The sequence below is a fragment of the Falco cherrug genome, chromosome 2, assembly GCF_023634085.1.
Source record: "Falco cherrug isolate bFalChe1 chromosome 2, bFalChe1.pri, whole genome shotgun sequence".
NCBI classification, from domain to species: Eukaryota; Metazoa; Chordata; class Aves; order Falconiformes; family Falconidae; genus Falco; species Falco cherrug.
In genome coordinates, this window is record NC_073698.1 from 76,142,131 (window position 1) to 76,155,254 (window position 13,124).

General features: G+C 41.9%; 1 protein-coding gene across 2 annotated transcripts in view; it reads right to left on the reverse strand.

Moving 5' to 3' along the window:
* RCAN1 (regulator of calcineurin 1) overlaps positions 1 to 11,588 on the reverse strand; it is a 42,641-nt gene extending 31,053 nt beyond the window's left edge. Inside the window, exon 1 of one of the 2 annotated variants that reach the window (XM_055702480.1) lies at positions 11,259 to 11,588. In XM_055702480.1, coding sequence (XP_055558455.1) covers positions 11,259 to 11,495 — 237 coding nt within the window. In that variant the 5' untranslated portion in view covers positions 11,496 to 11,588. The remainder of the gene's footprint in view (positions 1 to 11,258) is intronic. The other variant, XM_055702482.1, reaches the window with a different exon arrangement.
* Positions 11,589 to 13,124: the final 1,536 nt, after the last annotated feature.

The following is a 13,124-nucleotide window of genomic DNA, read 5'->3' on the forward strand; positions in this document are numbered from 1 at the left end:
TTCCACTGCCTGCAACAGCAGCTGTTTCCCTATCACCCTGGAGCCTCAGGAAAATTCAAGCCCTTAATCACTGTTTCCATTAGCCAACCGATCTTTGCTATCAGCTTGATGTGATATGGCCAGAGTGCCAAGTAGCCTAACTACAGGAAATTGATTAAAAAAACAAACATCCATCCTGCAAAGAAGCATCCACATACATCAGAAGTTGGACAAATACCACTCATGAGCTCCCATTAATTCCCTCTTCCTACACAAGCCACAAACATAAGCTTTCCCACAATATTTTACAAGTATGTATGTTCTGCTTAGCACAAGAAAATAACTCCTATTATTTAACAACCTGCAAGACATATACATTTTAGTTCTTACTGTTCCTTCTTTTGCTCATATTTAATTTCATCCTCTTCCCTGAACTGGGCAAGCCAGTCTGCGACATATGTATTCCCACAAGTAGCCGCAGCTTTCTATAGTAAAGGACATTAGTACTGCAGCTTCCTAGCAAAGCCACCAGCTCTGAATAATTATTAAAATTCTATGAAGAAAGATCAGAGATGCAAGTTGTGTTTAACACATTTCATAATGTATTATCTACATTTGTTGTTATACCCTCCCTTCCTCATATTTGCACTAGAAGCCCACAGATCTATTTTATTTAACTATACAGATTATAAATGGCTTCTTCACCTACAAAAACTGGAAAGAGGAAATAAACAATTTATAACAATAAAGCTTGCATCTGCTGGCAGTTCACTAGCTTAGTTACCCTGGCTTCCTATCTCTACAGAGAAAGGGAACAGTACCTCTAGGGAAAAGAAATAATTCTCCATGCCTTTCATCCAGTTTTTACTTGGAAGGCATCCTGATTTTTAAGAGGCCTTTTCATCCAGGCAGTCCCTTGCTTTGAAAGAAGGCCCAACCTCTCACGGATGCTTCCAGAAATGGTATTCTGTCAATGAAAAAATAAAGTGATTTTGTTTTACTTGCCTATACAGCATCTAAAAGTCAAAGTCTAACTTTTCTTTTTTTAAAGTATGTGATATAGACACACGTATATATCAATCCATTTATCAAACAATCCTCATCTCACCATAATCTTCACTCAAAGCCACCATGCAATCCATCATATTTACAGCTAAAAGACTGGACATAGACTTGCCAGTTGTCTGCCAAACGACTCAAGTTTATCCCATCAGAAACAGCCTTCAGTCAGGCTGAATATAGACAAGAAAAATTAATCACAATACTTCAACTCACTCCTACTTCACTCTCATTATAGGACAGTTTCGTCACATTTACCACCCCTAAAAGCACTGTTGCAAAAAGATATACTGTCTCAAAGCTTATGGTGTTCAAATGTATGTGTGTGTTGCATTTTCATAATACCTTTAGTACTTCAGGAACAACAAGTAACCAAAATCCAACTCATTAGGCTCGCGATGTACTCTCAGCTTAATAGCCAAGAGTGTGTTTCCCTTCCAGGAAGTCAGCCAACAACAAAATAACTCCAAAAAAAGAACACCGCAAAAAGGAAAAACGGTTCAAATCTAACTATTCATTTCTGAACTATCTGAAAATCTGACAAGTGAAGAGGAAAGTTCATTTCGAACAATGAGATTACATTTTAATAAATGAAATCCACTGTACACACTGAGTATCGATAGCTCTGCTTTTATGAGTGGGACCAGTAATAAATAATGACTCACATAGTTAATGATAAGAAGAAACTCATTCTAGTTATCTCTGGGAGTAACAAAATGCTTGGAGGAAGAAACAAAAGGCATAAAGTTCAGTACGTCTAGACTACTCTTCTTCCACCTAAACCTGGCAATAGCACTTCATAAGCTTCACAAACCCTGAGGATTAAGTTATACCCTAATCACTGTGCTTGACAGACACCACTCATGAATCAGTCCCACCCCTTTTTTAATATTAGCCTCCTAAACTCCCAAACATTCTAGGACAATGACTTCCACAGTGTAATTATGAATTACACACATGCAAAAAAAAAAATAAATCGTATTTTAAACCTCAGTCCCAACTTCTGGTTCATATTTCAGTTTCACTAATGCATTTCCAGCATATTCGCACCTTCTATGAGAAAAATAAAAGTACAAACATTCTACCCAGTGGCTCACTCCCACACCTCCCCTCTCTCATAAAAATGACAATCCTTTATGTTTCAAAATGTTTTGGTAGAATTTGATGGAGCCCGAGTTGTTGGTTTTGTTCTGGGTTTTTTTTAGAAAAAAATCCCAAGCCTGAAAATCCTTCATAAATATCGCATTACAATAATTCATAGTGCAAGAATAACCTCTTCAGCCTTAAAAAATACAGTTTCCCTTGAGATGTAGGGGCAGGTTCTGGCTATCTGAATGGAAAAGACTTTAACTAATTATAAAGTCATTCCTAGTTGCTTTTAGGCCAGAGGTGTCTAGAAGCCTCTCATCACAGATGAAGTGAAGTCCTTACGTTACTGACAAGAGTCTCAGTTGGGTCCATCCTTCAGATACTTACATAGTCAGCTATATCAACCCCTGAGGGCAAAAAAGAAAGCTTAAAAAAACACCCACAGTCTCTATGCCATGGTTGCAGGACTTCTGTTTCACCAAGTTGAAGTTTTGATGAAAAGCATGGCTTCTTATAATTTTTTATAAATTAGCACACAGAAAATGTTAACTAGCTTCACCAATTCTTTTTTCGCATTCAGTTTTACCTGCCACGTTGGTGTCAAAACAGCTCTTGTATTATTTTCCAGAAGATACAGTGACAGTAATAACAAACTTAATTTTTCCTCACTAACTTGAGAAGCATCTCCATGAAAAGCCTGAAGTATATAACCATGATTTGGACCTGGTCATACTTAGAGCAAGAGGAAAAAAACAGAAATGAACCACAATTAAAACTACCTAACATCCCAGTTGAGGAAGGTGGCACATATTTGTTAATATGCCATTTAAAAAACAAACAAACCACCAAACAAAAAAACCCAACCCACATCCAAGATGAGGTTAATAATTTTATTAATGCTTATGTTATTGAAAGGCATTTGGGTATCACATCTAATAGTCTGTAGTTATTGTCATATTTTTATATGGGTATGTATGTGCCAGTATTCCTGAAGAACAAAGCTAAATTTGTTCCTAAATAGAGATAGATAGCAAATAGAAGGAAATGTACTCCATAGTGTTCTAACATATACTAGACTTGGTGTGTCCAGAGCCCAGTGATGTAAACCAGATAAAGTTCTTCAGAGTTTCCATCTGATTCTCCAGGAAGATTAAAGCTCTTAATCTCATTGTAGCACAGATCTTGTCTATGATCTTTTTTCATTACTTGAGATAATGATTAGAGCATTGGATCATATGAAAATATTTTTTGTTAGTTTCTCCAACATCTATGCCATTAATAACAATTTTACAATATTTGGGTTTATTTCTAGGTATTTTTAAGCCACCCAACAACCATCTTGTGCAGCATTACCAAAATTGTTTCTAAACAACGATAAATCTGATTGTTGCTTACTCTTATTTTCACCCCATGTCTGACTTAAGTTAACTTATTATCCAAACATTAAATATTTCCGTTTTATTTCTACTTACAAAGGTATTTGCATTGTTTGATTGAAGAACAAAATGATCAGCACACTTCAAGGACTCAACTAGCAATGGATTTTTGACATAGAAATAAGTATTTTGTTATTTTCACCTGACCTAGAAGACCTACAGAGGGTCCAAGTGTGATATAAACCTGAAGCTGCTCTCAAACACCTCCCTTTAACAAGACCAATATACTCAGAACTGCAGCGTGAGGATTCTCTATTAGCACCTTATCAGGCTTCAACCGGTTATGATGCACTCCAAAATGCCTTAAGAACAACAAAGAGCTACAGAAATGAAAACAATTCTCCCTCCCCTTGTGAAATCAGCATTTCTACTTCATTTCCATGGTATTATCTGTACTCTTGCAAGAAGTATAACTAAATAGAGCAGAAAAATAGAATCGTTTAGGTTGGAAAAGTCCTTTAAGATTATTGAGTCCAACCATTAACATAGCACTGCCAAGTCCCTAAAGCAGGAGTCTAAACCATGTCCTCAAGTGCCACATCCACATACCTTTTAAATACCTCCAGGAATGGTGACTTAACCACTTCCCTGGGCAGCCTGGTCCAACGCTTGACCACACTTGCAGTGAAGAAAGTTTTCCTAATATCCAATCTAAACCTTCCCTGGCACAACTTGAGGCTGTTTCCTCTTGTTCCATCACTTGTTGGGAGAAGCTACCAACACCCACCTTGCTACAGCCTCCTGCCAGGCAGTTGTAGGGAGCGGTAAGGTCCCCCCTGAGCCTCCTTGTCTCCAGGCTAAACAACCCCAGTTCCCTCAGCCGCTCCTCATAAGCCTTGTGCTCCAGACCCTCCACCAGCCCCGTTGCCCATCTCTGGACACGCTCCAGCACCTCAATGCCTTTCCTGCAGTGAGGGGCCCAACACTGAACACGCCATGCCAGGTGCGGCCTCACCAGTGCTGAGTGCAGGGGCACGATCCCTTCCCTAGTCCTGCTGGCCACGCTGTTTCTGATACAAGCCAGGATGCTGTTGGCCTTCTGGGCCACCTGGGCACGCTGCTGGCTCGTGTTCAGCCAGTTGTTGACCAGCACCCCCAGGTCCTTTTCCCCCAGGCAGCCTCCCAGCCACCCTTCCCCAGCCTGTAGTGCTGCATGGGGTTGTTGCGACTCAGATGCAGGACCTGGCACTGAGCCTGGTTGAACCTCATACAATTGGCCTCAGCCCATCAATCCAGCCTGTCCAGACCCCTCTGTAAAGCCTTCCTACTCTCAAGCAGATCAACACTCCCACCCAGCCTGGTGTCATCTGAAAGCTTAATGAGGGTACACTAGATTCCCTCATCCAGATTGATAAAGAAAATAAATGGGACTGGCCCCAGTACTGGACCCTGGGGGACACCACTTGCAACCAGCCACCAACTGGATGTAGCTCCACTCACCACCACTCTTCGGGCTCGCCCATCCAGCCAGTGTTTTCCCAGCAAACAGTGCACCCATCCAAGTCATAAGCAGCCAGTTTCTCCAGGAGAATGCTGTGGGGAACTGTGTCAAAGGCTTTACTTTACATGTGGACAACAGTTAAAGGAAGCCACCTAAATCACTATTCAATGCCTCAAAGCCCAAGTATATAAGAAAAAGCAGTCAAGCACTTTGCTTAACGAAGAAATTTTATACTGTACAGTTTCTCTTCAAATCCCTCTACTCCCGCTGAAAATAGTGTATTCAGCTCAAAACTTATTCAAATCACCTTTGTGATTTGAATTTTACTGAATTATTTATTTGAAGTTAATTCAAATCACCTCTCAGCATCCCACATGAGAACTGGAAAGGAACAATTAGAAAACCTACTCCGGGCTCAAAGGCCAAAAAAAAGCTACTCAAGAAGACTGAAGACACTATCCTTATACTAAACAGACACACTAAGATTGAATATAACTTTAATACCTGATAATATGTAGAATAGTATTCATATTTTAATTCCATTTTCTTATTAAGGCATAGGATAGAAAGAATGGACAAAAAAACAAGAGAGCATCATCACCAAGCAAACTACAAGCATTAAAATCTCTATTTACTTTGAGTCTATAAAGCTTTTGTCTTCAAAGTGAGGAATACTCTAACTTCACTCTCTCTGGATATTTCACGTCTTCATGACTATGTTAAGGTTTCCATACAGAATAAATACATAGTATAAAGAGTGAGAACTCTTCCTATTATTCATAAAGTGTGTCATCTTTTTAGGCAAAAAAGATTTTTTTCCAAAGACCCTTAAAAGCTGAGGAGGTTAGGCATCCCAGGAGTCCATGTTTATCCTCAGATGCAGAGATATGAACAAGTTCTGCTTGTGCACTTGGCAGACTGGATGCATCCCAGGACCCATAAAACTGCACTAGCATGGTATTGTGCTCTACTATAATGTCAAAGATTATTACATCAGCCACAGCATAATATTTATATGGCTTCCAGACTTCAAGTCACTCAAAAGTCTACCTTAACCTGTTAACACCTGCAGAATATATCTGCACCATCTGAAAGGACCGGAGCTAAATGTTTCCAGAAGTTTTATTGCAAAAATTTTCACAATGGAAGATTTTATTTTTTAAATCATCCTTAATTGTTTTACTGTTCAGTGTAAAAACAGGTTATTGGGATATGATTTTGACCCATAATCTTAACCCTGGGGTTCTCTGGAAAGCAACAGCATAGAAAGAACTATGAACATTGTCAAAAAAACAATTTGAGAAAAAAAGATTGCAAGAGAGAGAATGAAAACCTTCAAAATATAAGCAGGAAAGTATAAATGCTATTAAGTCATTTTTACATTCCCATTAGGGAATATTTTGCCAAAAGCTGAGCTGTGGTCACAAAAAAATAAACACCTAAAACCACTCACCTTTGTGAAATTTACTTTTAAAATATTTTTTTTAATGTGATCTAAGAGGATTAACAAACTGTAAGTAAAAGGATTAATGAGGCATGCGACTGAGACAGGAAGAGATTACCAGAAAACCCTAGTATTATTTTGTAAAGAAAGTTTCATAAATACTCCTGAGAAATTTTACAAACTTCCCCTAAAGCAGAAGTAATCCCCTAAGTATTTAAAAAACACAAAATACATTCAACATCTCACAATTACTCCAGCAGTTTTTTTCTAAAAGCATGGCTCATTTAACAATGGCTTTATTTTCAGACCAGCTCACAAACAAGTTTTTCCGTACCGAAACTATATAAAGCTAAAGGAAAAGTAGAATTTTAAAGCTATGATAATCATTAACAAGATTTAATACACTTGACAATCCTGCTTTTCTTGGTTATACTACTGCAGAGATTTCTGACATTACTTAGGCCTTATCTTCAAACACAATTATAACTTTTTTTTTTTTTTTTAAATAAGTAACCACAGACAGTTTCACAGCCAGTTTTACTTTTGCTTGCCACTGGAGGTTATATCAGGACACGGACTACTGTAGGAGACTGGCTCACTCCTCCTTCTAGTGCACTTAAAAACAATCAAGCTAAGTTTCTTCAAAAATCCAGTTTTCAGTGAAGTTCTCCTTTAACAAGCTCCACAGAAAAAACATTATTGTGATATAACAGCCTGTTTTTGAGAGTTATCTATGAATGCAAGTTTTCATTACTTACAGGAAACCTGCAACATTCATTAGTTTGCAGTAACTTGCAAGATTAAGATATCTGTAACTGCCTTAATATGCTTAAAGTAATTTAAAGAACTCCACTCATTCTAAGGAAAATTGGCTGCATCAAAAATCTTTAATCTCTTAGCCCTAAAACCCAATTATTTTCTCAGTAGCCCAAAGTTTAATTCTTTCTATGTACTCTTTATGGTCGTCTTTTCACAAATTACATGAGTGATACTTGTCTACAGTTAAGCTGAAATGGAAACCTGACAGTTAGAACAGGCCTAGGTAACCTACTTAGCAAGAGACTACCAGGGCATAAATGAAGTTATTTAGCCCCCCTGTGGCTGTACTCAGAACTTTAAAGTCATCAGTGAAGTATGCCACATCCCTTCAGGATTACAAGATACAAGACAAGCGTTATTACCTAGTGGAGTTGTCATTTGACAGTACAAGTTCTATTAAAAAAAAACAGAGTGTCCTCTACTGTCACAAAAAGGTTCTTAAAAATTGAATACTAGTTGAGGAGGATGGAAATATGCAAAAGTATAATTGCTGGCTCTGTTAATTAGCTACTGACACTTTTTTTTTTACATGAGTGCACAGGAATACAGTTACAATAGATCAAACTCATCTGCATGTTGCATGAAGAAACACTGCTTTTCTCTAAGAAAGAACTACAATCCTTGAGCACTGAGTCAACATTAAAAATACCAAAGGCTGGGGGTTAGAGGCAGAAGACATTTCAGGAATCAGAACAGCATTTTTCCAAGGTAGCCAACTTGAAGATCAGATAAAGGGTTTTCATTTAGGATAATTTCTTGTACTTCAGTGAAAATAAAAAAAGGATGGAGAATCTATAGGTAACACTCCAGCTGTGCTTTAGAAAAACTTGAGAGTAAGAATTTAAGCATTCTCTGGAAGATTTTGGAACCGACACTGAAAAACTAGCCATGAGGGCTTAAAGCAAGTCAGAATCATTCTTAGGAGAATAAAGCAGAGAAAAAACTGTTATTTACTAGAACTATCACCTTACTTGATAGGATAGTCCATTTTTAAGACATTGATCGCAAAAAAAAAATTCTCAACTGTGACATCAATACAATAAAATAAATTTAAAATTAAAATAAAAAAAGGAAGAGCAAGAACATACAACCAGCATTTCAAGTACAAATCAGTGTTTGGGAAGGGGGAGGGTAAAACAGAAATAGTTGCTGTCAACTATGCCTAGCTGTCCTATCTTACCTTTGATTGGATCAACCCTCCTCAAATAGGGCAATCCAGGATTATTAAGGGGCCTACTGAAGAGAAAAACACTAACTCTGTAGACAAAGTATTTTAGGAGTGTTGCATGCACGGGAAAAAGTAGGAAGTTCACAAAACAGAAGGAAACAAAATGCACACACCAAAATTCATAGAATATTTATAAAACACTGTCTGACGATACCTTTTTAGGATACCTTTACTCATTTCTTTATCCTCATGGAAACAAAGTTCCACACAACTGTTTGCTATACTGATAAGAGCAAGTTAGATTTTTCTGTATACATTCTATAATGAACTAAGTGAATTTTCTTAAAATTAACTCTCTATAATTATGAAGTGTAGCCCTTTAAAATTATTATCTTGGAAACATTTTCAGATGCTAGGTTGTCACTCTAGAACCAAAACACCTTTTTCTTGGATACCAGAATCAATAAGCACTAAGGTAAAAATGGCTGCACACAAGGAAGACTCAGTAATCTTTTCCCCACTTCTAATAACCTTATTCTTTTCATACCATCCAACAGCAGTATGCTGAAGCACCTTTCACATCCAGTCTGAGATCCAGCCTCAGTGCCTCATCCCACATTTATCTCTTTGCAACTGCCTGTCATTTGGCCAACAGAACACGTTAAAAATTTATCCAATCCATGAATCTGCTGTTTTCCTACAGAGCAGTCATACACTTCCAGCTTTAAAGAGTTAGCTCTTGCCATCTCCATAACTGTATTAACTGAATCTAAATTATGTTTTTCAGTGGCTGAGATTCAGTTAGCAAAAATCCTAAGTTGTTATTTCAATCTATTAAAAGTCTGTGTACCACATTTACAAAACACCAGGTCCCAAACACCTCAACTTTTTTTTATATTTTGCATTGCTTATAGAACACCAAGACAGACTTTTCTTCCCTCTTGAATAAGCATATCTATTCAGGTTCAAGGTAAATCTTCCATTCTTTGCTTTAGGAGTTTAAATTTTAAAAGCAACAGCTACGCTGCAGTAACTGCACATGCTGCCATCCATGGTTAAGATAACACAGTTTATGCTGAGATGATTAACCTCAAATTAATGTTATTATTTTAGTAACCTGCATTCTTTCCTGCTGCAGATCTTGTCAAGAAAAAAAAAAGTATTTAAAACAATTTTTTATTGTAGCGTTAAGGATACATAAGACTTTGTGCAGATCTAAATTAGGTGTGTGAAGACAAGATTCTTTGGAGTCAAACCAGGAAAACAGAAAAACGGTTTAAGTGTTCAGATACCTCCTGGTCTTGCGTGGGATCTTGTGTCTATGTTGTATTCCATCTAACTGAAATTTCAAAACATGCACTTCAAGGTCACACGAATCCATGTGAGAAAACACTACTACTACGCACAGCTGTTGACACTACACAGAACTGATTATAGGTCTTTTCCTAAGCATACTTGGGAGTAACTTGAATTTAAGTAAATGAGGTAAAACGCAGTGAAGCTGTCATACCCATCACACCTGCAGGTGCCCCAAGCGATACAAAAGTATACTTACATTAGAAGTTATATAACCTTAGAAAGTAACTGGAATACAATGTAGCTGCGTGTCCTATTTCCAGATCATTTTTAACACATACCTGTTAGCAGTTGGACTACTACAACAACTCTAAGCTGTTCTTCCACATAGACAGCTAATTACTTTAATAGGATTTTAAACCAGTGCAATTATTGCCTAATTTTTCAAGTCCATTTCATTTAATTTCAGTCTGTTTAAAACAGAAATATCTCCTTCAGTATCAAAGTCACTAGAAAATAAGAGCTCCAAAGCAAAGCCAACTATAAAAGCCAAAAGAAAAGTTAGCTTCACTCATTCTTTAATTCTCACCAGGGCTGAGGCAAGTAAAATAAGGGCAAAAAATTAAGACTGATTTGAATTCCTTCTTCATCAAGAAGGCCACAGATAACATGAGAAGCAATTCTGAAATATTTATGTACACTTATTACCTAGAGCTGCCGTTTACTTTGTACAGCGCACAGTATTCCTCTGACACCTGCTGGTACCTTTCTCTCCCCTGCAACAACGGTTGGCAATTTTGAGTATTTTTTTAAACAAAGCGGTCCTCAACTCAGACATGCCTTACAGATCTGCGTATTTCACCCAGCAACTCCCTTTGCCTGCAGGCAGGCGGCTTCTGCGCCCACCGGACCCCTGGCCGCCGCGGGCCTGCCACGCCGCCCGGCCTCTCAACGCTGCCTTCGGCCTCGTGTCTCACCGAGCGCCTTGGTGTGCGCCAACAAACCGCAGTTCCTCGCTAAAGCACGACCGCAACGCTCTGAACAGGGTGGTCGAGGGCAGGGGGATATTCTTTCCCTTCTGGTCTGTGCAGCTCTTCGCCCTGACCTAGGGGTGCGGGTCAGTGGCCGTGCCGGAGGGCTGTGGATCAGGCCCGCGGACAGGGGTCTCCGAGGAGACTTCGCGCCGCGGCGGGGCCGGGCCACCGCGCCAACCCAGCTTCGCGTCGTGCTGGCAGCGCGGCCGGGGACGCGGCGCCGCAGCCCCGGGCCCCCCGGCCCGAGGGAGGGGGCGGCCGCGGAGACCGAGGCGCCCGCCGAGACCCGGGCGGAGGCGGGCCGCCCCTGCCTCTCACCCCCTCCCCCGCCGCCGGCCCGCAGCGCCCGCCCCCGCCGCTCCCCACACGGACGGCCTGAGGCGGCGGGAGCCGGCCGAGCCGAGCGGCGGCGGCTCCTCGCCGGCAGAGGGAGCCGGCCCGCGGCCCTGCCCGCGGTCCCCCGGCGTGGGGCGGGCCCGCCCGCCGCGCTCACCCGGCACGGACCGTCCTGGAAGACTCGCGGGTCTAGGTTGCAGGCGATGGTGGCGGTGGGCAGGTCCCGCAGCGCCACCGCCTCCATCTCGCCGCCAACGAAGCTCCAGTCCGTCTCGTCCTCGGGCGGCAGCAGCAGCGCCTGCGCCTCCTCCCCTGCTCCCCCGGCCGGCGGCAGCTGCCGGAGCGGCGGCTCCTCCTGCCCCGCCGGGCCCCTCCCGCCGCCGCCGCTCTCCATGGCCGGGAGCGAGCGGAGCCCCCGCGGGGCGGGGTCCGGCGGCCGCTGAGGCAACGCGGTGCGCCTCGCGCCGGCGGCTGCTCCTCCTCGCCCCCCCGCCGCGCGCGCGCGCCGCCACAGCAACAGGTGGCCGGCCCGAGCGGGTCGCCGCGTCCGCCATCTTGAGTGAGGGCAGAGGGCGGGCTGCGGGCCTGAGGGAGCCCGCGGGACCGGGGGCGGCCGCCCGTGGGGCCGCGGCAGGGGCACGGGGGGCACGAGTGGCGGCCCGGGCGAGGTGACCCAGCAGCTGAGGTTGAGGCACACCATGCCTGGTGAGCGTGGCCACCCGGGGCCAAGGTGACTGGCCGAGGCCTGCTGCAGCCGCACACTTGTGTTTGGCGGCTGACTGGAGCAGGGAACAACGCATCGCGATTTGAAGGACAAGGAATATTATGCAGCAAGCAGTTGATTAACCCCCCCCCTTATTCATGCCCTTGTAAATCAGCCAAAGGTCACTGTCGTGTCCATCTTAATTCTCTCACCTTCCTCGAGGGCAACCCTTGCAGTTCTGCAAATGGTTCACTGAACATTTAGCAGAAAGGAAGCATAAAAGAAAAAATAAAAGGCCCTAACATAATTTATACAGCTGCATCTCCTCATGCTGGCAATTGATGCAGCTCATCCTTTCATTGTACTTTTTTCAGAAGTTGGGCCAAGGCCAAAAGTCTTTTGACTTTAAAATTTGTGGAAGCTGGCATATACAGCCATGTCTGCACTTTTCTCCTTACTGTGGGCGTGAAGGAGACGTTTTCTTACAATGTTTCTTCTTTACCTGTGTCAGTAAGGCCATAAAAGACAACTGCACCTTCCCCAGCTACCTCAAGGAACTGCTTGTGTCAGACATTTCCTACATACAAGAATGAGGTTTACCTGGTGTTCTGAGCTGGTTAGTCCAACCTAACTGACCTAGACAAACAGTTCTCTTACGTACATATACGTAGCATCCCCTTCCAGGGGAAGGCCCAAAAGTAAGCTTCAGAGGTCACCGTTTCTTTTAAAGTTATAGTGACATTCATGTATATCTCAAATGTCCTATACTAGCACAAGGAAAACGTGGAATAGTACAAGGCAGTAAGGAGTGAGAGGATGCTGGGCAGTAGCTGGCAAAGTACTAACTTAATATTCTACCCCTGCAGGGCTGCATAAGAAAGAATGGGGTCTGAAATGTGGAAAGAACAGTCAAAAACCTGTTTTCTCACCTGAAACCTGCTCAATATCAAAAACTTGGCTACTAGCAAAATGTACTCCAGTTCCTGTAAAGAACAAGAACTGGTGGCAAAAATATGGGAATTCCTTCTGGCAATCAGAAAGCCTCTGAGGTGCTAATCCAGTTCTCATTTCCAGTTACAAGAAGCTTCTCAAAGACATGAATGAGGAGACAGTTGACATTTATACTACAGCTCAGTGTCCCAGGGCTTACTTAGAAAGTAACATTTCATTATGCATAGTGATCTTGTCATCACGTGTCATCTATACAAAGACTGAAATAAAATTGTTTCATAATGTCTGGTTATCTAGATCACAGGTTTCTAACTGTATTTGTGTAGATAGCATGTTAGCGTGCACTTGGAAAACGTTACTATGCCAAAT